This window comes from Equus quagga, chromosome 1, assembly GCF_021613505.1.
Source record: "Equus quagga isolate Etosha38 chromosome 1, UCLA_HA_Equagga_1.0, whole genome shotgun sequence".
Classification (NCBI taxonomy): domain Eukaryota; kingdom Metazoa; phylum Chordata; class Mammalia; order Perissodactyla; family Equidae; genus Equus; species Equus quagga.
The window spans coordinates 1,849,776-1,877,382 of record NC_060267.1 but is presented as its reverse complement, the minus strand read 5'-3'; the positions used below and the strand labels follow the sequence as shown (position 1 = coordinate 1,877,382).

Below are 27,607 nucleotides of genomic sequence, written 5' to 3'. Positions count from 1 at the left end.
TGTCTGAACTCTTAAGTTGTTTTGTAATTGTAATTGCCTCCTCTTCCTTTGTTATTTCAAATATTCTACCTCATAAGAATAAAACAGTTCATATCGATTTAGGTACTTACTGGTGGAAGGGGAGAAAGATAAAAATAGTTTTTCCTCTAATACTGACTGTGGCCCAGGAATGGTTACTAAAGGCAATTTAAATAGTATTGAGTGTTCTGCCAATACCTGCATTTCATTTTTCTCCTGTTTGCATATCTGTTTCTTTTTCATTTTCCTTGCTTATCATTTAGGCATGTAAGTGGCATCCACTAGCATTGCTTTGTCTGCTGGTGACACTCAATGGCAAAGCTTTACTGTTTACTAGATCCTTGTTCGTATCAACTTTCTGTTGCTAATTGACTAGCTATCTTTTGCTAATTGACTAGCTATCTAAGAAGTCAGGTAAGCATTAACTCTTTGTTGACTGAGAATAATAAAACTACTCCTAGATACTAATTTGGATAGTTTTACCTTTATTTTATTCATTGTTTCTCTTTCCTTTGTTTATTTGTTACAACATTTGGAATTATTTACGTACCCACGTTTCTTCATCCCTTCCTTATGGCTTAGCTCACCCTGCTTTTTTCTAAAACTAATAGCTTTCACAGGGTAGGGAAGCAAGATCCTGGACACCATAGAAAATAAGTTGTATTTTTCTGCAGCCAAATATTAAAGATTTGTAATGGCTCTGATTTTTGTTTGTGATATTGTCAGTTTTTTTCAAAGCTCATCTATTTGCATTCGTGTATTATTACTTTTACTTTAACATTTTACTTCCAAGGAGGGCTTTATATTACTTTGTCTACATGCCATTCTTTTCCCAGAGAAAATGTTTCCCAAACATTATTTCCTACACTATAATAAATGTCAGTGGGGAAATAGGCTTCTTTGTGTGGAAGTTAACTTTACATCGCTGTTCAAGAATCCATTTATGGCATAAAGTGAGAGAAGATTTGTACTGGGGTCTTTGGGCTTTTTTCTATCTTCTACCAGGTTTTTCAGACAAAATAGTTGAATGAATAGTCTGACTGTTATATAATCTAGAGCATTATTTCTGTATCTCAGGAAGCTGAATATGGTGGGCATGATCAGATAGATTTGTATGATGATGTCATCTCTCCATCTGCAAATAATGGAGATGCCCCCGAAGACAGGGATTACATGGATACTCTCCCACCAACCGTTGGTGACGACGTGGGTAAGGGAGCAGCACCGAACGTTGTCTATACGTACACCGGGAAGAGAATTGCTTTGTACATTGGAAATCTAACGTGGGTAAGTAAGCTTAACAAAGCACTTAATTATTGCTGATTGGTTTTGAACTGTTCCAGTAGTTAATGTTTTTCTCCAGTTCTATAAAAATGAGAATTTGAAGTTACTGGATTCGTTGTTTTGTACGCTTGCATGCACAGTGAGGAAGGAAATACAGGTACATTTACAACATCGTAAATTCCACATCATCTTAGTTTTGGATTTTGTGGTCATTCTGCTTGTTTTGGTAGAGATTCCAGTTAAATATAGTTCAATTATTTTGTCTTCAAATCACTTTTTTTTTTTTTTACCTTACTACTACTGCACTTCAAGTATCCCAATTTTACAAAGAAAAATGCTCACATAAGCTCTCATCAGGATTTAGAACTGTAGAAGGAAAGAGACAAAAACTCCTGGTTTTAAAAAGCTTTCATTATCTACTTAACACAGACTTGTTCAGTTTCATTTCTGCTCTTACATTTGAAATCTGTTTTATGGAAGTACTACTATATACATTTTATTTTAATTTGGGTGGTTTTTGAGAATATAAGATGATTGGTTGGGAGTTTCATTAACTAGATGTTCGATGTATCTATTTATAATTTTATTAGCATTAAATCTTAAATATTCACTAAAACAGTCCTATAGAATTTTTACATCTCTACTTAGAAACATCTGTTACATATACTTGAAATTTTAAAAATTGTCTAGATAGCAAAACTTGTCACCCTTCCACTTCCTTAATAGCATTTTATTTTAAAATGTTTAAATTTTTTAAAAAACTAATTGACTGATCCCCCACCACCCAGTCTGAGCAATTTTATAATATTGGAGACGCTAGCAGTGTAGTTATGGAGAGCGTGGTTGCTAAGGAAGACTTTGAATCTTAGCTGCTCTGTTGGTGCTCTGTATTAGTCTGTTGCATTTTACACATGATGCAGTTAGTCATTGTAATTAGTCTATTGCATCATGTGTAAAATGGGAATCATAATAAGACTTACAGGATTGTTTTCAGAGTTAAGTATTTGATACTACTAAGTACATGGTAGGTACTCAGTACGTATTAGGTTTTCTTCTTTTCATCTTATATTCAAACATAAGATGGGATTTATTTCCCCAAATAATTTCCTTTAAGGAGAGGAAGTGACAAGTGAGATTGGTTTTACTGAAAATTTAAAATCATAGCAGTTTAAAGATGGAAGAGATCAGAAACTCTTTAAGAATAAAACATCTGTCTTATGTCTAAGGGTGTGTACCTTCTGATTTCCAGAACTGTCAAGGGATGAAGTTACATCCTCAGGTGCTTTTGTGCTTTTTAAAAATTGGAGACTGGCTGGCAGTAACCGCACTTAGATTTGCACTGAGCATTCGTTTTCTCTTGTTTATTCTGAGTTTACTCTTACAAACTAAGCAGTAAACATCTTGGATATGTTTTGATGGTTAATGAGGGGGAAATGTCTTGCAGTGGACAACAGATGAAGATTTAACTGAAGCAGTTCATTCTCTGGGAGTAAATGATATTTTGGAGATAAAATTTTTTGAAAATCGGGCAAATGGCCAGTCAAAGGGGTAAGAATTTTAATTCTGTTTTTATTCTTAGTATGAGTTAGTAGCTAGTGCTTACAATTTTGGGGGTAACTTTCCTTAAAGGTAATGCTAACTGTCTGCATGTGTAAGATGCTTTATCCACATTGGCAGGAGTTTCTTGGGCAAAGCTTTGTAATCATTTCACTTCCTCTTTGATCTAGCTCGCTAAAACTAGTGGAGCTGGAAGTGTGGGCAGATTAGGTCTGTTCTTTAATTTTCCTGAGTTTTTTCCATCTGTGATGGAAATGATTATTGAAATGACAGTTTGAAGAAGCGTTACTATCCCAGTGATTAAGGGATGGGGGAAGATGAGCAACTGGAGAATAACATGAGGAACATAGATGTTGTGCTTTATTTTCTTAGGCTGTTAAATTATACAAACGAGGTAGGATCATTATAGGAACATTATAAAATACAGATGTCCAAAAGTAAGAAAATAAAAAGCCACAATCTCACCATCTGTAGATGATCACTCTTAACATTTTAGTGAATATATTTTCAGGGTTTTTCCTACTACTTATATTTTTATTGCAAAAAAACCCACCAGGATTACAATTCACATTTTATAACACAAGGAATAAAACAAATATTTGTCAGTAAATATACATCCTCTCTAATGTCTAGTTCTTTCCGTCATACTTTGTATGCTACTGTAGTTTATTTTACCATCCTTATTTTTGGTTATTTGGGTTGTTTCCAGTTTTTGCCTATCATAGATAATGTAGGGACTGGCCCCATGATGGAGTGGTTAGGTTTGCACTCCGCTTCCGCGGCCCAGGGTTTTGCCAGTTCGGATCCTGGGCTTGGACATGGCACTGCTCATCAAGCCATGCTGAGGCAGCGTCCCACATGCCACAACTAGAAGGACCCACAACTAAAAATACACAGCTATGTACTAGAGGGCTTTGGGGAGAAAAAGGAAAAGTAAAATCTGTAAAAGAAAGAAAAATTAGGGGGCCAGCCCTGTGGCCAAGTGGTTAAATTTGCATGCTCTGCTTCGGCAGCTCAGGGTTTCGTCAGTTGGAATCCTGGGCACGGACATGGCACTGCTCATGAAGCTATGCTGAGGCGGCATCCCACATGCCACAACTAGAAGGACCCACAACTAAAAATACACAGCTATGTATGGGGGAGCTTTGGGGAGAAAAAGGAAAAAATAAAATCTTTTAAAAAAAATAGAAAAGAAAAATTAAAAATAAATAATGTTGTAGCAGGTTTCATTTATATAAATCTTCAAGTGCAGATTTTGGAATTTTTTTTTCTTTTTTTTTTTTTTTAAAGATTTTTTTATTTTTTCCTTTTTCTCCCCAAAGCCCCCCGGTACATAGTTGTGTATTCTTCGTTGTGGGTTCTTCTAGTTGTGGCATGTGGGACGCTGCCTCAGCGTGGTCTGATGAGCAGTGCCATGTCCGCGCCCAGGATTCGAACTAACGAAACACTGGGCCGCCTGCAGCGGAGCGCGCAAACTTAACCACTTGGCCACGGGGCCAGCCCCTGGAATTTTTTTTTAAGACAAATTGCTGGATGCAGAAGAATGAAGAATATGTTTATTTTATATTGGTCTCTGTACAGTTTATGCTAACTAAGAATATTTTCATAAATATACATAAAATATGTATGCAGAGTCTGACCACTTCTCACACACTTCACTTCTACTCCCTAGTCTGAGCCATTGTTCTCTGTTAACTGAACTTTTGCAGTAGCCTTCTACTTGGTGTTCTGCTTCCACCCTAATCCCCTACATCTGTATGACACATAGTAGAGGTTGAAAAAAAGTGGCATCAATATTCGTGTGCTGAGTCTTCTCGTGTCTTCCTGTCTCACTCAGAGTACAAGCTGGAATCTGCAGCCTACCAGGCACTTTGGGGTCTGATCCTGCCACCTCTGACCTGTCTTCTACCTCCCTTCACCTTCCTTGGCCGGTTTGGCCACATTCGTCTCTCTGTTGTTCCTCAACACATTCCTACTCAGGACTTGAGCAGTTTTTCCTTCTTGGTTTACATTCCCCCGATACCCACCTGGATCTCTCTCTCACTTCACTCAGTCCTCTGTTTAAAGAGTTCGTCCCTGACCGCTGCGAAGTCCCTTCTGCTCCCAGCACTGTTTCCTTCCTTTATTTTTCCTTTATTATTGTGTATGTTACTTGTTTATTGTCTTGTCTCCCGCTAGAATGTAAGCTCCATGAAAGCAGGGATTTGTTCTGTTAACTGTTGTATCCCAGGCCATAGAATGGAGCCTGGCATGCAGGAGGTGGTGCTCAATAAATATTTGTTGAATTAATGAATTCATTAAATAGTTTGTAAATGTTGTGACCCAAGATAATCTTGAGTCAAACAGCAGAAGTTGTTTGTTGGCTGGAATAAGGGATCTAATTAAAGGGCCATCTTGAACATTAGGGAAAAAAGGGTTCGAAGCTCCTGAGCGCCCTTCTGAGAGTAACCTAGAATATCCTGTAACTATATGAATTGGTAGTCACTCATTTTTTTCTGTTTTAATCTTTCTTTGTTACTAAGATATAAATCGCGTACCGTAAAGTTTGCTCTTTTAAGGTCTTCAGTTAGGTCACTGGTTTTTAGTATGTTTTCAGGATTGTGCAACCACCTCTGCTGTCTAATTCCAGAAAATTGCACCACCCCAAAGAGGAGTCCCGTACCCACTGGCAGTCTGTCTCTGGATTTGCCTGTTCTGAACATTTCCTATAAATGGAATCATACAATATGTGGTCCCACATGACTGACTGCTTTCACTTAGTTTCAAGGTTTTCACGGTTCGTCAATGTTGTAGCATGTTTCAGTTCTTAGGACTTTGTATGGCTAAATAATACTCTGTTATATGGATATACCACATTTTTCTATTTTATCCGGCATTTGATTGACAGTGGGGTTGTTTCCACTTTTGCTATTATCAGTAATGCCCCTATGAATATTCACGTACCAGCTTTGCATGAACATATGTTTTTAGTTCTGTTAGGTATGTGTATATACCCAGGAGTGTAATTATTGGATTGTGTGTCAGAGTCTATGTTTAACCTTTTGAGGAACTGCCAGATTGTTTGTGAAAGTGGCTGTGCCTTTCTGCGTTCCCACCAGCGGTGTATGAGGGCTCCGGTTTCTGCACATCCTCACCGACACCTGTTAATTGTCTGTTTGATTATAGTCGTTCTAGTGGGTTTGAAATGATGTCTCATTGTGGTTTCATTTACATTTCCCTGATAGTTAATGGTGTTGAGCATCTTTTCATAGTAGTGTTGTTCATAATAACCAAAAAGTGGAAACAACCCAAATGTCCATCAACTGCTGAATGGATTTTTAAAATGTGGTATATTCGTTTAATGGAATGTTATTCAGCCATAAAAAGAAATTAAGTACTGATATATGCTGCAACATGCATACACTTTGAAAACATTACACTAAGTGAAAGAAGCCAGTCACAAAGGACCACATATTGTATGATTCCATGTATGTGAAATGTCCAGAACTGGCAAATCTATAGGGACAGAAAGTGGATTCGTCATTCCTTAGAGTTGGGGGATGGGAGGAAATGGAGTGAGAGCTAATTGCTGTGGGTTCTCATTTTGGGGTGATGAAAGTCTTCTAAAATTGGTTGTATTGGTGGTTGTAAAACTGAATATACTAGAAACCACTGAATTGTATACTTTAAATGAGTGAATTGTATGGTATGTTGCTATAAAAAAGTTAAAGATGAAAGTGTGAACTTGTATAATTTTATTTTAAGAAATATTTTCAGTTTTCTTAGATAAAAGTAAATTAAGGCCATATCCTTTTTAATTGCAGTAACGTTATTAATCCCTTCTCAGGTTTGACCCTCACCCTTTTAAACATCTTTTAGGTTTGCCCTTGTTGGTGTTGGATCTGAAGCATCCTCAAAAAAGTTAATGGATCTGTTGCCTAAAAGAGAACTTCATGGTCAGAATCCTGTTGTAACTCCATGCAATAAACAGTTCCTGAGTCAATTTGAAATGCAGTCCAGGAAAAGTAAGCAACCCCTTAGAGGTTTTAATTAAAGATGTGCATTTAATCAATGTTGCTAGCATTTGTTAGATGTTATTACTAGAAAAGTCATCTTAATATTTAGTTCATTGGAGAATCCATTTTAAAAAGTCCATGCTTTGAATTTGATTTAGTTACTGGTTATGACTGTGATCCCGTGTACTAGAAATATACTCCATTTTTCTCTGTATGTCACAGACCCAATATTATTCAACAGTGTGCAAGGTTTATAGCCCTGCCATTCTTGTCCTGTCGTTCCCATCCTAGAGAAAGGAAGATCTGCATTCTGACCCTTAGGTTGAAGGATGTGTGTTATGGGGGAGAAATCACTAATAATCAGAAAATATTCATTGACTTTATGCTGGGCACCAAGGCCTTTCACCACTTGGTAAAATGGTTGTGGAGAAGATTTGCCATTACACACTTAGGAATGTTACCACTTAGAGATAAGATGAATGATCACGTAATTAACAGAAATTCACGTGGTTGTTTTTCTTTTAATGTTTTAGCCCTTAAGATTTAACTGAAGAATATGTTACAAAATTTAAATGGTCTGTGCTTACTGAAATTAAGATTTCTGTTGGAGAATTTCGGTCTTGGCTGCTGCAGAGTACTGGTATTTTGAAACTAACTCGTATTTGCTCATTGGAAATACGTTTAAGCCTGAATGTTTTGAGACTTTGTGAGTGTTTTGCTAACCAGTGTTTCTCATGGGGTTTGGACAGGCCCAAGGCATTTGCAAGTTAGTGTATAGTATAAATGAACTTTGAAATAGCGTTATTTCTAATAACAGTGGTTACATTTCAGAGAACTATTTTAATCAATGCTATTTATGAGTATTTGGATATTTGCAGCTACACAATCAGGACAAATGTCTGGGGAAGGTAAAGCTGGTCCTCCAGGAGGCAGTTCACGCGCAGCATTTCCACAAGGTGGTAGAGGACGGGGCCGTTTTCCAGGGGCTGTTCCCGGTGGGGACAGATTTCCTGGGCCAGCAGGACCAGGAGGGCCACCCCCACCTTTTCCAGGTAAAATTTTTCTTAAATTACCATGGATAAAATGTCTACCTAATACCTCTTTTCCTTTTCTCTCTTTTTCAAGTAATGCATTATTAATGTGACTTACTCTCCTTGTTATGCTATTTTTGGAATCCAGGAAATTTGATCAAGCATCTTGTTAAAGGAACTCGGCCTTTGTTCCTGGAAACTAGGATTCCATGGCATATGGGGCACAGCATAGAGGAAATACCCATTTTTGGCCTAAAAGGTCTTTATTTTTCTCCAAACTTGCTTGACTTATATATAGAATATTTACATCCGTCTTATTTTCTTACCTCTTAAAAAATCCTTTCAAGACCATTTTTCCTTGTTTCACTTTCTAGCTTGGCATCAGAGTAGACTATAAGGTGGGTGATTTCACTGTGAGAAGTGTATACGCTGAAAGATGGAAACTATCTCTAAGCATTGTAATCTTTATTAAAGTTTTTGTTTTAATAATTTTTCTTAAGCACAAATTGAGCTAGTTAAATTTGTAAGGCTATACATCACCTTTGTAGTTGTTAGTGTAGCATTTACCGTATGAGTTTCATTTAAAGAGAAAGAATCTTGGTCTATGAGTTACGCTTTAAAAGTATAATCTTGGCATAAAGGTTAAAATACTTTATTGAAGTGTTTCTCTCTCTCTCTCTCTCTCTCTCTATTCTATAGCTGGACAGACTCCACCGCGTCCACCCTTAGGTCCTCCAGGCCCACCTGGTCCACCAGGTCCTCCACCTCCTGGTCAGGTTCTGCCGCCTCCTTTAGCTGGGCCTCCTAATCGAGGAGATCGCCCTCCACCACCAGTTCTTTTTCCTGGACAACCTTTTGGGCAGCCTCCATTGGGTCCGCTTCCTCCTGGTCCTCCACCTCCAGTTCCAGGCTACGGCCCCCCTCCTGGTCCACCACCTCCACAACAGGGACCACCTCCACCTCCAGGCCCCTTTCCACCTCGCCCACCTGGCCCTCTTGGGCCACCCCTTACACTTGCTCCTCCTCCGCATCTTCCTGGACCACCTCCAGGTGCTCCACCGCCAGCTCCACATGTGAACCCGGCTTTCTTTCCTCCACCAACCAACAGCGGCATGCCTACATCAGATAGCCGGGGTCCACCACCGACAGATCCGTATGGCCGGCCTCCGCCATATGATAGGGGTGACTATGGACCTCCTGGAAGGTAAGTTAGCACATAGCTGTGAAAGTAAACTTGGTATATTTGTATTTGATCAATAAAAGATACTCGCCGCTCCATTGCTAAGGTTTTTTTATTTTTTTAAATTATGGCCTTTTCCTCAAATATTTAATTTTCTGTGTTGCTTCCTCTTCCTGTTAGAAGAGGTGGTTATGATATGGTGAAAAACATACTGAACAGGGTTGGGAATAATCCAGCTCTGCCACTTACATCGCCGTGTGATTTAGGGCAAATCACTGAATCCTGGGATTCATGTCCATCATTTTTTAAGTTAAAAGTGGTTAATAAAGATAATTAAAGTGAGCAGTTGGGATCCTGGAGCTATTTTTAAAATTTTAAAGTCTGAATCTCATTTACCATTGATGGCACTACAAGAACACTAAGGTTTTTTTCATTGTTTTGGATACTGGATCAGTTTGTTAGATACTGTCGATGATCTCATGCTGATCAAGAGTCTTGAGTAGCAAATTACTAACTTAATTAAAATGGGAACATTAAATAATTTACAAGTATTTTTGGGTAGACAAAGGCTTGTAAGACATAGGCTTTATGGAAATTAAAATAATTAATGGCGATCCTTAGAGAAAAGCTGGATGGAAACTGTTGAACTTTGTGATCTCTTAGCCCCCTCCAGAGTAATTTAAAAATGATCCATACTGAAATCATAATTTGGAGAGTTTGTGTTTATAATCTGTAAGAACTGTCTTAATTTGTGCCTTTCAATTTTATTTATTTATTTATTTTGCTGAGAAGATTGGCCCTGAGCTAACGTCTGTGCCAGTCTTCCTCTATTTTGTATGTGGGTCACCGTCACAGCATGGCTGATGAGTGGTGTAGACCCACACCTGGGATCCGAACCTGTGAACCTGGGCTGCCGAAGCTGAGTTGTGCCAAATTTAACCACTAGGCCACAGGGCCAGCCCCATACCCTTCAATTTTTCAGTTTACCATTTGATTTTGTATTCTGTAACTGTCAGCATTAAGCTACTTTGTATTTCAGTTTGTCTAATAATGAATTTGAGCATCTGCCTAATTCTGTACAATTACACAGGCCCACGGGAGTAAATTTGATGTGAACAAAGTTTATTGACAGTTATCTATCTGTAGAAGTTCCATCTTTTTGACTGCCGGTGTTTTGTTTTCTTTAGAAAAATGTTGTGTAGCTGCTGAGCTGGTGTAACTTGTTCTGTTCACTCTCATTCCAGTGAGCAGCTGCGTGTCCGGTGTTCACCCTCACTGTGTAGGAGGGGTTAGGTGACTTGGTTGGACAGTTTAAAATTGGAGTCTCAAAGCCTTTTCCTAACATGCTTGACTTTCTGCAGTATCAGATTTTCAAGAATCTGGGGCGGGGGGCGGTCTATTATTGACTAGTTTTTTCTTGAAAATTGGAGAAAACTGAGTATCTTAGTTGTGATTTTTTTTAGGGGGTACGATGGGCACGAGTTAGCATTTAGTTGAAGTCATGCATGAACTTGGAACAGCTTGTAGTTCGGTCAGGATGTTTATAAAGTTTGGGGAATAACAATAATATCTTATCTGCATGCAAATGGTTAGATTAGCTGTTTCCTCATTTCAGTAGAATGAACTGCTACTGCTCGCCTCAACTCAGTGTCCTACCTAGTAATGAGTAAATAAGATGGCGAAAAGTTCACCTTTTCCTGACTGTACATGTACAGTTTTTAATGTTGTTAAGCAGCTTTAGAAAATCTTGGCATTTGTTCATTTTTTTCAACAAATATTTACACTTATTGAGTACCTTTTATTTTTCAGATATTATGTTATGTATTCATCAGAGCAATTTGTTATCTGTTTTTGTATGACTCTGAAAAATATTACACTGTAGATATGTAAGTATGTCATTTCTGGCCTCCAGGAAGACAAGGTTTCTGAGTTGCTGCTTTATTTCAGCTGAAAGATAGTAGTGTAAGAGAATTTTGCTTGGACTTAACTGTCTTCATAGGAGAAATAGCACGCTTCGATCTGGAAAAGTAACTGCTAGCCCTAACGCACTCGTCAAAAGCAACCAGTATGAATTGCTTGTGCTGTTATGACTAACTTAGAAAATCTGTTGAGTGCGATTTAAGGTTTTTTTGATTTTATAGGGAAATGGATACTGCAAGAACACCATTGAGTGAAGCTGAGTTTGAAGAAATCATGAATAGAAATAGGGCAATCTCAAGCAGTGCTATTTCAAGAGCTGTGTCTGATGCCAGTGCTGGTTTGTATATTTCTTCCTGTATTAATATTTCTCATGTATGTTGTTAGGAATGACCTAAAACTTTAAGTACAATCTTGAAGATGAGTCATTTACATGTAGTAGTTATTTTTATATTTCCGAGTCATTACCTATACTTTATTTAAAAGGCTTTGAAGGAAGCTGTATGTTAGAGTGTAGTGGAGAGACCTCTAATTTTACATTTTTAGGTGAAAATTTAAATCTTAGTCCTGACATTTAGTGGCTCAGGGGCCGTAAGGCAGCTCATTTATTCTCGTGTTTACAAAATGGTAACCTGCTTCACACAGCGGTAATAACAAACTTTGCTGACTCCATGCGCATGGAAGCCTTTTCCACATGGTGAAACAGTAAAAGAATTACATCTCTGTAGTCACGTGAAAGGGCACTCCTTCTGTAAAACACGTTATCACTCTTAGCACAAGTGGTTTGGTGGTGTTTTGAAAACAAAATTTATTTGACTTTAGCCTTCTCCTTCCCTCATAGGTGATTATGGGAGTGCTATTGAGACACTGGTAACTGCGATTTCTTTAATTAAACAGTCTAAAGTATCTGCCGATGATCGTTGCAAAGTCCTTATTAGCTCTTTGCAAGATTGCCTTCATGGAATTGAATCCAAGTCTTACGGTTCTGGATCAAGGTAAAACTTTCCTGTCTCATGTCTGTTTAAAACCGCTCTTTACAAGTAGGAAAAATTTTGTGTTTGGGACTTTAAAATAGGACTTTGATTTTCTTATTACTGTTTACTCAGCAGCTAGTTGTTTTTTGTTGTTTTTTTAACTCTAAATCAAATGTCAGGTGTTTGCTTAAAACCCTTCCAAGGTTTCCATTTCCTCTTAGAATAAGACTGTGAGCCTTGGGGCGCTGTGTGGTGTGGTCCCTGCCCCACTGTTCAGCCTTGTCGGGCCTCGCCCCTTGCTCACTTCTCTGCACCCACGCTGGTCTCCCTTCACTTCTCTCGACACGTCAAGCACTGGACCACCTCGCTGTCTTTGTGCTTGACAAACCTGCTGGCGGCTCTTTTCCCTTCCTCTGCACATAGTTGGCTTCTTATCCTTCATGCCTCAACTCAGTCTAACTTCCTAGGAGGGGTCTTCTCCCAGGTTATTCTGTCATGTTGTATTTTTTCACAGCACTTACCTTAATCTATTCTTATTATTAATGCACTTTTCACTAGAACACATGTTGAAAGATGGAAGAGGCCTTACCCGACCTGTTCACTATAATACTTCTACTGACTAAACAGTGCTTGGTACTGAGTGTTGCTAAATAAATATTTCTTGAACAAGGGAATGAATGAATGAATGAATGATCTGTTCATGGTTTTTTAATTAGGTAATTCATTTTTGTAGCATTACTGCTAACCTTGAAGTTTTACATATTTTTGGAAGGTAGATCTTTAGTATTTCCATGATATTCTTCCATCTCTTTTCACTGTGCTTTCCTTGGTGGTAAAGTCGTCTTCATTAAATTAAAGGAGAGGCGCTTGTCTTTGTCATGATCTCCAACTTTGCTACCTTCTTGACCCAGTGTAAGGTTCTTATATATCCAAACAGAAATCTTGTATGGTCGTTTTAACTTTTTAAGTCCAAAGTAAGAACTTCTACCTTGATCAAGGAGCTTAGCACCTAGTAATGTTTGCTAAGTCTAGCTGTCTGGTGCAAAATACAAGATGGAGATTTACGGGGCTGGCCCGGTGGCCGAGTGGTTAAGTTCGCGTGCTGCGCTGCAGGCAGCCCAGTGTTTCATCAGTTCGAATCCTGGGTGCGGACATGGCACTGCTCATCAAACCACACTGAGGCAGCGTCCCACATGCCACAACTAGAAGGACCCACAACTAAGAATGCACAACTATGTACCGGGGGGCTTTGGGGAGAAAAAGGAAAAAACAAAATCTTAAAAAAAAAAAGATAGAGATTTAATTATTTCCTTATTGTGAATTTCAGAATTTAGCACAGCAGAATTTCCAGAAGTATTTTAGGCAGCATACTTTGGTTAAATTGTCTGGTTTTTTTGGAAAAACGATAGCTCAGGAAACAGTTCTCATTTTTAAATAACAGTGTGAATAGTATCCCAAACTTTTCTAGTGGTCATAATTACTAGATTTCTCCTGCTTCCCACCACGCCCCCGCCATGCCCCAGCAAACATATGTATATGTTATTAGGAAGTTTCTTAGTGGAATAGTACTCATGATGAACCATACTTTTGTAGTTATCAATGTAAAATTGATACATAAATAAGTTTAGGTAACCTCTGTTAATGGGTGGTAATTTTTATGTAAAGTCCCATTGTGTATATTGAGTGATTTCATGAATTCTGTATCTAAAAAACTACCTTCTCTATGTTCTTTAGCTTGAAACACAAGTCCTTTAAAATTTTCTCTCCTTTATCTTTCTATTTTTCATTCTGTAAATGCTACATGTCTGTTTTAGGCTACTAGTTATATTAGGTGTAATAGATGATATGGTGCATTGCCCTGGTGTGTCTGGTTCCCAATTTTTGGGTGCATATTTTAAAAAATGGAATTTCTGGTTCATGCTTGAGGGTGAGTTGCTAAGGCATTATTGACATTTCATGATTTTGTAAGTCTAAACTACATTTATAAAGAATTTTTTCCCTTCTTAGGTATTTTTAAATACCAAAATATTTAACATCTTTTTAAGCTGTCTAGGTTTGGAGAGCATTAATCCAGTAATTTCTTTTAGAAGACGTGAACGATCAAGAGAGAGGGACCATAGTAGATCACGAGAAAAGAGTCGACGTCATAAGTCCCGTAGTAGAGATCGTCATGATGATTATTATAGAGAGAGAAGCAGAGAACGAGAGAGACACCGGGACCGCGATCGTGACCGAGACCGAGAGCGTGACCGCGAGCGCGAGTATCGTCATCGCTAGGAGGTGGGTATGCCTTGTTCCTGTTGTGTCAGCATGTGTATTATAAACAGGAATTGTGACTCCAAGGCTGTTGTTTATACAGTATATACCTACATTTTAAATGGTCCAGCTACTTGTTCCGAATTTAATCTGGAAACATCTGAGCCAAATGACAGGTAAGTAATGACAGGTAAAAAGTTTGGCCTCTTATCCGTGAAATTGTATTACTAAGTTACAACTTTTAGGTTTCAGATTGTTAATGTTCTTAAGAAAGCAAGAAAATATTCAAGAGGACTCATTGTCTACTTCTGAAATCCAAAAATTGGAATTCTTTTAATCACATACATAGTTTGCATGTGATTTAAAATATAAAACACGGGGAGTTAATTCATATATTTATCTATATATAATCTGCTTGGACTTCTAAAATTAAATTTAGTTTCTCTCCTGAACTAACTTCATTTATCCCTAAACTTCTAAAGAAAATCTAACTCTGTGATAGTTTATAATACAAGAGGATGGCTTCTCAGCATTGAAGGAGATTTTCTACTTTAAAAAAAAAACAACATTTTTTTAGAAAAGAAACTTTTCCTGGCATCTGGTTTTTGTTTTTAAAAGATGAGAAATAGGGGCTGGCCCTGTGGTGTAGTTAAGTTTGTGCACTGTGCTTCGGCAGCCCATGGTTTGTGGGTTCAGATCCCAGGGGCGGATCTACACACTGCCAAGCCATGCTGTGGGGGTGACCCACATGCAAAAAATAGGGGAAGGTTGGCACAGATGTTAGCTCAGGGACAATCTTCCTCAACCAAAAGGCAGAAGATTGGCAACAGATGTCAGCTCAGGGACAATCTTCTTCACCAAAAAAAATAAAAAAAGAAGAGAAATAGTATCCTTTAATTTGCAAAAAAGATACAAAACTTAATTAAAATGGGTCAGGGTAGTCCATATATAAGAACTTTAAATTGTATCAAATCATACATTCCAGGTTAGAATAACCTTGAAATAATTTTTCTTTGTTTCATTCATAAACCATAATCATTGTGTCCTTTTTTTTCTGTATTTTAAAACTATTTCTTGTGTACATTTTTCATGAAGTGGGAGGGATTGTCTGTTTATACTTCATTTCCACATGTAATTTTATTTTTATATTTGTGAACAGCATTTATTCATGTGAAAGGTTGGGGGAGGGCGCTGTAAGGCTTGTGCATGTGGCACAAAGGTTATTCTGTAAACAGGTATTTTTTTCTTCTATATTGGTGGCAGTCCAAATTAAATTAGGCTAAAACATACCCCTTTTAGGTAACTGCTCTTGACACGAGTATTCTTCATTAATCACAGGAAACACTGAAAATTCAGTCATGGTAATTGTTAGCATGTAAATTGTTGTGGGCAAAATCAAAGACTTTATTGAGTGTATGTAATTCTCTGATAGAATAGTAGTTCCTTTAACTATAATAGATACATTTCATCAAATGAGATTCCTTTTGAATACTATTTAGAAAATAAGCATGTAAATCTTATTTTTATGGTACACAAATAAGCTATTACATTACTTAGAGTTTTAAGGGCTTTTTGAAGTGAAAAGACCAGTTTTAATAATTTTCCTTGCATTTAAGTATGCATCTTGAATATTTATCAAAACTTTAATTTTAAAATACTTCTACATGTATTGTATTACAGAACTTAATATAAATCTCAAAACATTTCTTTAAGGCAAAACATCTTTCACTTTTAAAACTAAGCTTATTGAAATTGATGCTGCTTCTGGATGTAAGAATTGAATGTTGTGTTATGTAAATCTAAACACTAAATTTTCAATATATAGCTTCTTTTCCCCTTGGGTTGAATAGATCTGATCCCATCTTAGGAAAAATTCTCAATGACCATCAGTTGTTTAAGGTGAATTGTGGCCAACTTACTACTTGAAATGTGTAACACTATCAGCTATGTCATTTATAGTAAGATTCAGGTCCTACAAGTTATGTTTTTGTTTCAACTTTGTCAATTATCAGCAAGCTTCTAGTTAGCTAAGACATGATAACGAAACTTGCATATATTTTCAGTCATCTCCAGGGTTGGATGTGCCCATCAAGGGGCTTCTGAACCAGTTTATACCCAACGTTAATTAATAAGTTTTCCTACTGGTTTCAGTTAAACTAGCATAGTCAACCACATAAACTCCTTCTTGAGAAGTCTGTTGTTTTTTTTAAATACTTTGAATTGACTAACATTACATTTCTAGTAATGGGTACACCTAACTATATCATGGCTTGAGTTTCATTACATTCAGACATTAACTGTGAATTTCTAACTTGCAGACTATTGTTGACATTTTCTCTTAATCACTGATGTGTACCATACCCAAATTCCCATGTTTTGTTTGTACATTAATCAGAATTGAGTTGTAATATTGTTATGTGCCTTCATCCAAGCAAAATTTTACGTAAGCATTTCCAGTGCAAAAAATTCTGTTATCTTGGAATATTGTGTACCTTTGCTATACCGAACAGTATTTATTGTGGATGTAGACATGAATAAAGAGGTGGGGGCTGGGACTAAATATATTCAAGTTAAAAACTTTTTTAAACAGAAAACTATCTGCACATTTAATCACCATCATAATAAGGTCTGTTGGCCATTTTAGAAGTTTTTAAATATGAGTCCTTTTGACCTTTCGTGTAAATCTTAAATGGGCGAAATGAAATAAGAGCAACTTGGAAGCTAATGTCAGTGAATGTCAGTAAGTCTGTACATTAAACAGTAATGTAATCTATTATTAAAGTGGTGATGAATGGCTAAACGTGCAAGTTCTTAATTTAACTGGAAACTTAATGATGTTGGCAAGGTGTTTATGTCTGTCCCATCTTAATTTTTTTGTGTTTGAACTGTTGGTAATGTTAATTGCATTCTCTCATTTAAAAAATGTATTAGTTTTTCTAAAAGCATTCAGTATCTAAGTTCAAATAGATAACATTTTAATGGGAATATCAGTATTGTAAATTTTCAGTATGTAAATACATTGTGCTTCATATTCTGTAATCTCTGCCTCTATTCTCAGACCACTCTGAGCAAAACAGAAGTTGTTTAGTGTTTTAAGATTGTACACTTCTAGAATAATTTTACGTTCATAGTTTTTATTTTTTTAGGTTGTGTTCCTCTTATTGTTTGGAACAACCCTACTTAGCAAAGTTCTGTGAACAATTCAGTTTTTCTTGTGTTTTGAAGAGTAATGAAACAAAATTATTTTTTAAAATACTCTTTATGCTTTTCCTCTCCCTGGTATATGAGGTTTTACATATTCTCAAATCATTATCCATTTCTTTGATAAGATTTTTAAGTATCATGTATGGGATATGGATTAAGGAACTCTACACTTTCTTTTGTTGTATGGTTATTCTTCTGCTATAATTACCATCTTAGATTTCGTTTTTATTCACAAGATTTAGAGTGCTTTGCATTCTTTGTTCAGTTTATAGCTTTTCACTAATTTGGGAAAAACAAAAGCCAAAAGAATGAAAAGTTCTTTCTTCTATGTTAAAATGTTTTATCTCCTTAAGACTTAGTGTTGCTTTGAGGCTTATGTGAAAATTAAATTCTCTTAATTATCTGATGAATGATATGGTGGTAATGAGATTTAAAAATTATTTCTGCATCTCTTAGGTCATCTGCCTAATACTGTCTGGCCCAGTGTTTCTTTGTGTTTCGCATATATCCTAATTTCTCTACTTCCCCTGGATCTGCTAGTTTTGCACTTCTTTCACGCTAAGAATGTGTCTGACTGCACAGCTCTCTTAATTGAAGTGACAGGGTAGGAGGTAGGAAGTGATCCTTGAATGGATGTGTAGTGTTTTTTTTGCTCACTGTGGTTTAAGAATATGGTTTTGTTTACAAAAGATTAATGTTCCCTGTTAAAAAAAATCAGTGCCAAGTGTGAGTCACTTTGCTCTCTCACCTTCATCTCAGTGTGAAATTTACTACCATTGTTTTAGTTTGTAAATTAGATTGTTTTGAATACAATATTTTGAATGAATATTTAGTTAGCATTGTTTAAAGAAAACCTAACAACCAAAAAGGGATAAGGGTGCCATATATGCTATCCGAATTTACTAATTTACTTTCTGTGGTAGCATGTTTTAACTCTCACAGTGAATTCTAAATCACATAAACAGCTTATTTTGAAGTGTCCGTTCTGTGAAATTTGGAGGACAATTTTTCTTTGACTGTGGTGAAATTTATTTCTACAATAGTGAACTTTCTAGAGCAACAATCATGTATGTGTTTCATAGTGTAATAAGAGGCTTTAGTTAAAATGAGGTAAGTACTATCTCCAGAGGTAGAAAGATGCAAATATGAAATGCTTTGGTAGTAGGTGAATTTGTTGTAAACATCTACAATAAACAGAATTTTGTGTGATATGTTCTAGTCAATGCAAGAAGGAATTTTGATTTTTAAAAAGAGTTAACTTATATTTAGATACTTATATTTCTTTTGCCCAACCCATCTCCATTCCTCTTAAGGAGAAATTTTCAGATAAAAGTGAATTTTATTTCACTGAGGAATAGTACATCTCTAAAATTATGTTAGAATCCTTTTAATTCACTGTATTGTGAAAACCTTAGAAAAGAGCCATATCAAATAAATGTTTGAATCTTTTACTTGAAAGATGACTTTGCCGTGAGTTTAGAAACACTGATGCTAACAAATTTACTTAGATAAGTTTCTAACAGAAACACTCGTAATTCGAGTTGTTAGTATTGGCTTGATCTTATATTATCTCAAAATGCGGGTGCTTCTCTGTGTTGGAATTATACTTAGTGCTCACTTTACAGACTTCATGAAAGAGCTGTCGATTCCATTTGTCATCTTAGTTTTTGAACAACTGTTTACCTGGAGCTTCCTTTTATAACTGATAGCTTAAAGCAAGGAATTGTGTGGCTTTGACAATAACAGGTTTGACCAAATGGTATTCTGAAAACATGAGCATTGAATGTATTTGTCGCTTTTAAGCTTCTTTTTGATATCTTTGTTTATGTAGATGTCTACTTAGGAATTTGAGACTATAATATGAAATTGGGTTATTGGAAATGGGTTATATTGTCTTCAGATTTGCTTCCGTTTGAGATTGTAAAATTTGTATTTCCAAGTGGATAAATGTAAAGTGTTTAGAAACAGAAATTAAAACTGTCAGACTGTCCCCAGATCTTACGTCTGTATGGTGAAAATGAGAGATTTATTAGTAGTAAAGACCTATCTATAAAGTATAATCAAACAAAATATGAGTGCCCCCGTCCTGGGTAAAGATGTGTGTTGTCATTTCACTAACAGGGCTCTACATAAAAAGTAGTAACATTCCCCACTGGAGTGATAGATGATAGAAAGTTGCAGTGTATGCTGTGTGTTTTTTGGAAGGATTGGGTATTTTTTTTTGCTTACTGTGACTTTAATTTTCCCCCTAACGTCTCTTTTTTAACCCTCCAAACACAACAAAAAAACTAGAGAGAGGGCATTCTTTTGCAATAAGAATTATGAATTTACCAGTAATCCATTTCCTCAGATTAGGATATTTTCCTCGTCTGTCTTTAATACTTTAACATCAGTTCTTCAAAGGGCATTGCAAATAATAAAAATAAAACATATGAAAGCTGCCTTTCTAGATTTTTTCCCATGAAATAATTACACCAAAAGCTTCATCAGCATAAGATAAAGGTACAAATAAAAGGTAACATTAGAAATACCTTAAATATCTCTTTGAAAAATAAGGACAAAAAGAAGCTATTTAAAAGAGAAAGTTCAGGATTGTAACATCTGCTTTCCTTCTTGCAGTTGTAAAATTTAGGTTTTTACTGCCAGGCAATGTGAATGCTTATGTGTACCGATGCTTACAGCCTAGTTGGGGAGGAAAAGTCATAAAAGATAAAAATTATAGTTCTGACATACTAATTAATTACTCTTAATTATAGAGCAAAAAGTATTTTTTAATTACTTTTCTGGCAAAATATCCTTAAATATTATGCCCTTTTGCCTCTCACTACATCATCTTACTGAAATAACTCTTGGAATTTATATTTTAACCCTCTGGTGTTTCAGTAATTACTTATATCTGAGTTAATTGAATGTTTCTTTTGTGAACCTCTACCTGAAGTGTGCGTATTTTTGTATTCTTGAAATTTTAGTTTATCAAATTTATTGCTTTTTTTCTTTATGTGAGTTTTCAATGAAATTTATCATTGTAGATTCCTATTTAGCTTACTTTTGGTTTGTATACTACATTAGATATTTCAATATAGGTGGAATAGAGTGAAAGTAAATGTTTTAAATTTGTATTATGTCTAAAGATTTGTACGTGGATGTCATTATATTTCTTTAAATGTGCGTACTGAACTATACATCTATAAATTTTATTTATAAATTTTGTAACATGGAGTACCATTTGATTTATAACATTTGCAGAAGTTCCTGTATGCTGTCAAATAAATACAACTAATTTGTAAAATAATTTATTGCATTTTATATTCAGTTCACATTTAATTGTTAATTACATAGAATTGATATGTGGGTGAATGGAAAACATTTACATTGAAATCATCAAAGCATTTTTTCGTTTATTTTTGTAGTATACATACTTTAGAAAATGATTTATAAATGTTTCCATCATCACAGAAACACTAGCTGCTATATTTTCATTTCTGTTCCAGTCATTAAATATGTAAGGCAAAAATATCAAGAACAAAAGCAGAATGTCTGTTTTAATCATCACATAAATTGGGAGCATTTCTCCACCACAAAGGCAGCTACTGTTTCAGTTAATTCTTACTTTGTGTTAGAATGCGTAACGGTGAAGTAGATGCACGGCTTGTGTATGTATAGTTAAGCCAGCGTTTTTCTGTGTATTATGGGGAATAGCAAAATCTACATCACAAATTTTGACACATTACAGCTGAAGGAAGAGGAACACCATCCAAGACAAAACAGTCTTCATGGGGGAAAATGACGCTTGTCCAGCAGTTTGCTTCTTGTGATTGAACTGAACCCACAAGGATTCATGGATAAAATGAACAGGAATAGATCTGAATAAAGCAAATCTGCATAAATGGTAACCAGTAGCTCTACTTTTATTTTTTATGTTGCTTAACTGTTTTATTTGAAAGAAACCCGTGTGATTTAAAAAGTTATAGCTTTTGCAACTTTATTACTGGTTATATACATTTGGCCATTATAATGTGCAAGCAATTGGAAAAAAGTCAAGTAAATGCTTGTTTTTATAGTAGTTTGTTCTTGTTAAAAATGTTCATATGATAATGTCTGTAAACAGCACCAATTTGATTATAATAGATGTAGTGTTGTAATAAACTGTTTAATGGGGCTGATGTGTAAAGCTGTTCAAGTTATTTGATGTTTACACCTCAGGGAAAGTCTTGTGTTCAGCAATATCTAAAGATACTGTTACTCTGACGTTTATACTGTCCTTCAAAGAAGCATTGCAATAGCGGTTTTGGAGATGCATCAATCTAATCTTGCGTTCAGTGAATTAAACATATTAAGTGTCTCTTGCCCTTGATTTTGATATTAGAGTAGGTGATTACATGGATACTTAATATTTCTATATTCTGCTTTTCTAGCTGTTTTTACCTAGTTAGCTTGTGATTTTGCTGAATGGTATGTAAACTTGTAAAAACTGAAATTTCACAGACATAGCAATCCAGTCAATGTGTTAGGGGTCAAAAAAAATGTTGTGGTTTTAACATTTTAGAAAAAACCCATACGTTATTTGCTACAGTAACGCAGCTTAATTACAACACAGATGTACTGAAATGCTTAATTGTAAACTGCTAGCATTGAAGAAATATTTTGACAGTTCTGATTTGATGCAGCAGTTATTTGCTGTTTTATATTGATAATGCTTATGGTTTATTTTTGAAGCCATGGGCAGTGTAAATACAGCCGTGCAGCAGACAAATGTGAGTAAAGAGAGCCTTAGTTTTATTTTCCGGTTACTGTTGATTTCTGAAGGAGTCATGTTTATTAGCATTGGGTTGTACCCTCCTGTGTGTGTAATGGGAGAGTTTGGGTGTACCTATCTCCAGTTTAAGGAATTCTCTGTATATTCATGCAACCTGTTGATTCATGCTATAGTTATTTGCTTAATCAAAGGTTCTTTCAAACCTGCCTTGCATACAGTCCCACATTAAAAGCACCTGGCTCACGTGTTCTTAACTGCAAAATTAGCAGAGGCAGTGTCCACTTGATTAAGCATTTTTATGGGAAGGTCATTCTCAATCACTACTTCAGAAATTTGAGTTAAAAATCCTCAAGCAAATTAATTTGTTTTTAATATCTGATTATCTTTGAGAGATCTTTTGATAATACACATTAGTATTTAAAAAGTATAGCCAAGTTTTAGGGCAATGCTTAAAGTGTTTAGGTCCCCAGATGTTATGTCATGTGCAGCTGTAAGAGCCCGCCGGAGATTGCCCCTGCAGCTCTGCACGTTCATCTTGTCCATGGTCAGGCTTGTTCTTACAAAACCAGCTGTTTCCAATTATTCACATAATTGCCAGTTTTATTTTACAATGTATTGTTATTGGAGTATTTGTGCATGGGACCATTGATATTGATCAGAACTGCTTGCTCTCAGAAATTTCAGTGTTCTATCTTGTTGAAAATGCAGTTGCCTTTTTAACATTTGAGAGTTGTATCAAAATCAATTTTCTTGTTTTGTGTATAGGTGGTGTTTTTGTCATTTCTTAGCTTTTTTATATTTTAATTGCAATGCCCTAATGCAAAGAAGTGTGGACATAAATATATTACAAGGGAAATTAGTTAATAGTAAGCTTAAAAGGTAAGTAAATGTCCATGAGAATAAAATTTTCTCTGAACAAGTTTAAAATGGAATCATATAAATCTAACTGTGCTTGAACTGGAAATTTTGTACTAATTAAATCCTTCGTTTACCTTTTCATTTTTTATCAGTGGAACCTTTAATTATTCATTCTCTGTCATTCTTCTCCCTGCTTGGCTGATCTCATTCCGTGACTTGTTGCAGACAATGTGAGTGTGCTAGAATTGTTGGCTGCTAGTCCATTATTTTTAAATGTCAGAAGGTAACTGTTTGGTTTGACCAATTAATTTTTACAAAGTCTTTCTCTACCTGATAACACATGAATGTATAGCAGTAAAGGTGAAAATTACAAGCCTTGTTTAACTTTTCATATCCTTTCTGTTGTTTATGGGCTGATGTTATTGGAAAACTTTCTTTTCTTTTTCAATGTTTAAAAACAATCCAAAGAGATAAATCTTTACATAGACACCAAAAAAAAGAGAGTCCCAGAAACCTTTTCATTTCTTCTTAATGATAATTGTAGTGGGTATGAAAACAAACTTGAGTTTAATTTTAAACCATAGCGTTTACTAGTGCTGTGTGGCCACATTCCTTTCAGCTGGTAAAGTTATGAAGGAGGGAGACAGCACCCGAATGGTATTGCTTCTGCAGCAACACTGAGTTGAACATGCTGCTTTTAGTTAAAAGACATCTGTTGCAGGAAGGATATTCCAGTGTAAATTTAGAAGTGTTTATTTTGTCAAATTTGCAAAGCAAGATTTGGACTAAGTTGCAGTGGCTGTTGATCATAGTTTAGTCCATTTAATGGGCCCTTTACCTAGAATATTCTTAAGCAGTTAACTACAATTTGGAGTTTACAAATAACTTATGGATTGTAGCTTAAGGTATTATTTTCATTTAATTCTCCTGTGGAGAATATCACTTTGTTTTTTACTAGTTTAAGGTCAGTTCTTAAACATGGAGGTTTTAATGAATGTTGTATAACATTTTATAGTGAAAGGGGAAAATTGTTGGAAGGATTAAAAACTTTCTCTTTCCCTTATGTATTTCAATGTGCCAATCACCTAAATACATACTGTTTTATGAATGAGATGCTACTACAAGACTTTCTGTTTAGTGTTCTCGACACCTGAATGATAATTACATTTTCTGTATCTTGTAAGACGGCTCCATTTTTGTTTTAAGCTTCAGCTTGTTGTTTTGAGGAAGTTTATGTTCTAAATCTTTACTAAGAATACAGTATTGAGAGTCTTGCTGTTCTACACATAACTACCTTTTGAATTTTATTCAAGTTCATTTGCATCCCATAGCTGCCTGTAAATGTTTCCTGTAGTTGTATGTACTTCAATGCACGCTTATCCATTGTACATATTAGACATTTTTGTGCTAAAATATATTAAGTGGGATTTTTGTAGCAAAGCATTCTATTTTTCTGTTCTTACAGTGTGTGTATTTTGTTGTTTGTGTGTTTTTTTTTTACATTAACTTTCAGTTTAAACACTGGTGTATTTATTTTTTAGCAACTTGACTCTTAGAAGCCTTAGACTAATTTTTTTAATGTTCAACCAAAAATTATAAATTTATTAAGATGTGGCCTTACATATAGCATTCCTTGTGTTTGTAATGTGAGATTTTTGATTTAGAGAAAACGAAAGATTCGGGATTAAAGTTTCATTGTAAGTTGAACTAGAAAACGTATTAAAATGTCTAGGCTTCTGGGAGGAAGTTCTTAAACTCTTCTTTCTTGACATGAGAAAGAAGCAATATGAGTTTTTTGAATATTCAGAATATTCAGGCAATTGTGTCCTGTTCAGATGATTTAGGTCTGTCTTAACCAATGTTTCTTTAAAATTTCAGGTTGTTGGCATTCACTCTGAGTATGCAGCTAGACTGTGGTTTTTGTATGGGATGTATAAACAATAGGTTAGGTATAGACAGATTTTCATGTTTTAAAGACTTCCTGCTGTATTAACTAACCTATTGTGATGAGAGTCTTTAAAAATATTAGATAGAATTTAATTGAAGTCACACAAATCTTGAAATGGTATCTGTGGATAGTAAATAGTATGGGGAATTATTCCTGTGAGAGTATCCTAAAACTCCGCCATGGGTGTAAATGTTTTACATTCATTCCATAGTTGGACGGACCCTGCGTTTAGTAGAAACATTTCATTTTGAAGATGTTCTTTTTGTCGCACTGTTACTGCATAACACTTCTCAGCATTCTGTAAGTTAAGTTATTTTAAAATACAATGGTGAATTCATGTTTACTTTTTTACTTTGAAAATTATAGTACTCAGGTGGTATTTATGGGAAAGGATCCTTTGGGGTAAATCATAATGTATTCCAAGGAATGCGTCTATGACATTGATGACTTTAGCCTTAAGAAAAGGTCTGTTACTCTTCCTTCCTCCTCTTCATCCCTGGTCTATTAGCAAAGCAGTTTACAGCCTTGTGCAGCCTTACAAAGTTGTTTTACAATTTTTAATGGAAAGCCCTTAACAAAAAAAATTGTATCATATTACCAGTATCCATGAATTACTGAATCACAGTTTGTAAATAATTTGTCTAATACCAGAAGGCCAAAGAAAGTCTTAAAATTTTAGCTATTGACTCTATGGTGACTTCAGAATAAGATTTCTGTGCAAAAGGTAAGGTGATATTTGATCAGACATCTTTTTGGTGTCCGTGAGAACTAGACTTCCATATTAGCTTCTATTAAAAAGCATTCCATTTTATTAAAATGTTTGTAATTGCAGTTTTGTGTTTAATGTTTACTTTCTGTCTTTTCTTTCTTTAGCATTTAGGTGACTGTTCAGCAGTTTGCTATATGGCCATTGTTGGCCTTAAACTGCACTAGTAACAAGCATGGTATTTATCTTGTATTGAAAATAAAACACAGTTTTGATAATACTTTGCAGTTTGTCCTTTTTGTTTGATTTTAATTTGTTGACCATTGTGCGTGGTTTGGATAATTCATATTTCTTGGCAGTATGCAGTATACCAGAGATTGAACTGTTGCCCATATTTTATCTTTAAGCCAGCCTCCTAGATAGTGGTTATTTTCATCTGTATTGGTGTTTTGATGGTTTTTAAACCCGACAATATCTGGCTAAAATTAGAACTTAAAAACCTGAAAGTTTTCTGGGCTGTTTTATGCTTAAATCTAAGATTCAGGAAACGTTTGTCTAGTTTTAAGGAATTCTTAACTTTACTAGACTTTAATCAAGTAAAAATGTCTCTTGATTGCAGCAAAAAACATCTCATCAGCTAGCTTGGAAACAATATAGAGTACTTTAACAAGTTTGACTTCATTAAGGATTTGTGTGCCAGGTATTTTATCAGGCCCCAGATTTCTCACCTGTGTGCCTTAAAGTATGTTGAAGGTAACAATCTAAACAGCTGAAATAACCATATGAGAAACAATAAGTTACCATTACTGGGATTTCTTTCCCTGCCGCCATTAAAATTGTGGTTCAGGTTTTGTTAGTTTCCTCTCACTCTTTGTTGTATGTTTACATTTTAAAGAAGATTGCATTCACCAGTCCTCACTTGCATTGAGTTAATGGAGACTTCTTGCAGAAAGTATTTGAAAGAAAAGACTGTTAAGGAACATCTTTTAACCAGATGCCACACAGAGCTCCATAGGAGTTGGTCAAGGCCTGACTTAGTGAAGGGGGTTTTTTTTTTTTTTTTTTTAAGATTTTTAAATTTTTTTCCTCAAAGCCCCCCACTACATAGTTGTATGTTCTTCGTTGTGGGTCCTTCTAGTTGTGGCATGTGGGACGCTGCCTCAGCGTGGTCTGATGAGCAGTGCTATGTCCGTGCCCAGGATTCGAACCAACGAAACACTGGGCCGCCTGCAGCGCAGCACCGAACTTAACCATTCGGCCGTGGGGCCAGCCCCGGGGCGGGGGCCGGGGGGCGCTTTTTAATAAAGGATTTGTAGACACAATTTGCCAGTCTTCTAGATTCACTTCTTAACCATTACCATGAAACAAGAAATGTTAGTTAGGAATGGTTCCCAATGCTGTCTCGTCCTAAGTCTTTGTCCCTTGCATATTTTACTAAGAGCGTTCGTGGTTTTTCATCTTCTGTGAGTTCCAATCAACTGCTATTGTCAGTGCCAGATAGGGAGATATACATTCTTTACCTTTCAAAAATCTACATTCAGCTTATAGGAAAACTTTAGAAAATAGAGTTTACTTCCTTAGTTATTACACTGACATCTTAATGAAGGAATAAGGCTTAGCTTGGTGAAGAGGGAAGGGAAGTACCTTCTAGACAAAGAGGTTTGCACAGAAGGCCTTTGGCACTAGAGAGCACATTGGAAGGAACTGGAAGACAGCCCGTTTGGCTGAAATAGAAAATGAGGAACACAGATTATGTCTGAGGCTCCAGAAATAGGCAAGGGCCAAGGCTGCAGGGCTTCTAAGTCACATTAAAGATTGTCCCAAGAATGCTGTGGGACCACTGGAGTGTGTGAAGTGTCACAGTTACATTAGCATTTCAGAAAGCTTGGCTGCAGATTAAATTGGGAAACGAATAGATGAGGT

At 35.8% G+C, this 27,607-nt stretch overlaps 1 protein-coding gene across 1 annotated transcript; it reads left to right on the top strand.

Moving 5' to 3' along the window:
- Positions 1-1,095: 1,095 nt before the first annotated feature.
- Positions 1,096-25,962, top strand: CPSF6 (cleavage and polyadenylation specific factor 6). The gene is made up of 10 exons (XM_046659559.1): positions 1,096-1,305; positions 2,747-2,850; positions 6,718-6,863; positions 7,733-7,906; positions 8,034-8,144; positions 8,585-9,089; positions 11,207-11,322; positions 11,824-11,977; positions 14,044-14,236; positions 21,150-25,962. The coding sequence occupies exons 1-9, from the start codon at positions 1,192-1,194 to the stop codon at positions 14,231-14,233; spliced, it is 1,614 nt and encodes a 537-aa protein (XP_046515515.1). The 5' UTR covers positions 1,096-1,191; the 3' UTR covers positions 14,234-14,236; positions 21,150-25,962.
- The last annotated feature ends 1,645 nt before the right edge of the window (positions 25,963-27,607 follow it).

What these genes read in the sequence shown, in the direction of transcription:
- CPSF6 (XM_046659559.1), top strand. Translation starts at nt 1,192, where the DNA reads ATGGATACTCTCCCACCAACCGTTGGTGACGACGTGGGTAAGGGAGCA. An exon ending in GACTATGGACCTCCTGGAAG is followed by an intron (nt 9,090 to 11,206) that starts GTAAGTTAGCAC and finishes TTGATTTTATAG; the next exon opens with GGAAATGGATACTGCAAGAA. An exon ending in TCTTACGGTTCTGGATCAAG is followed by an intron (nt 11,978 to 14,043) that starts GTAAAACTTTCC and finishes AATTTCTTTTAG; the next exon opens with AAGACGTGAACGATCAAGAG.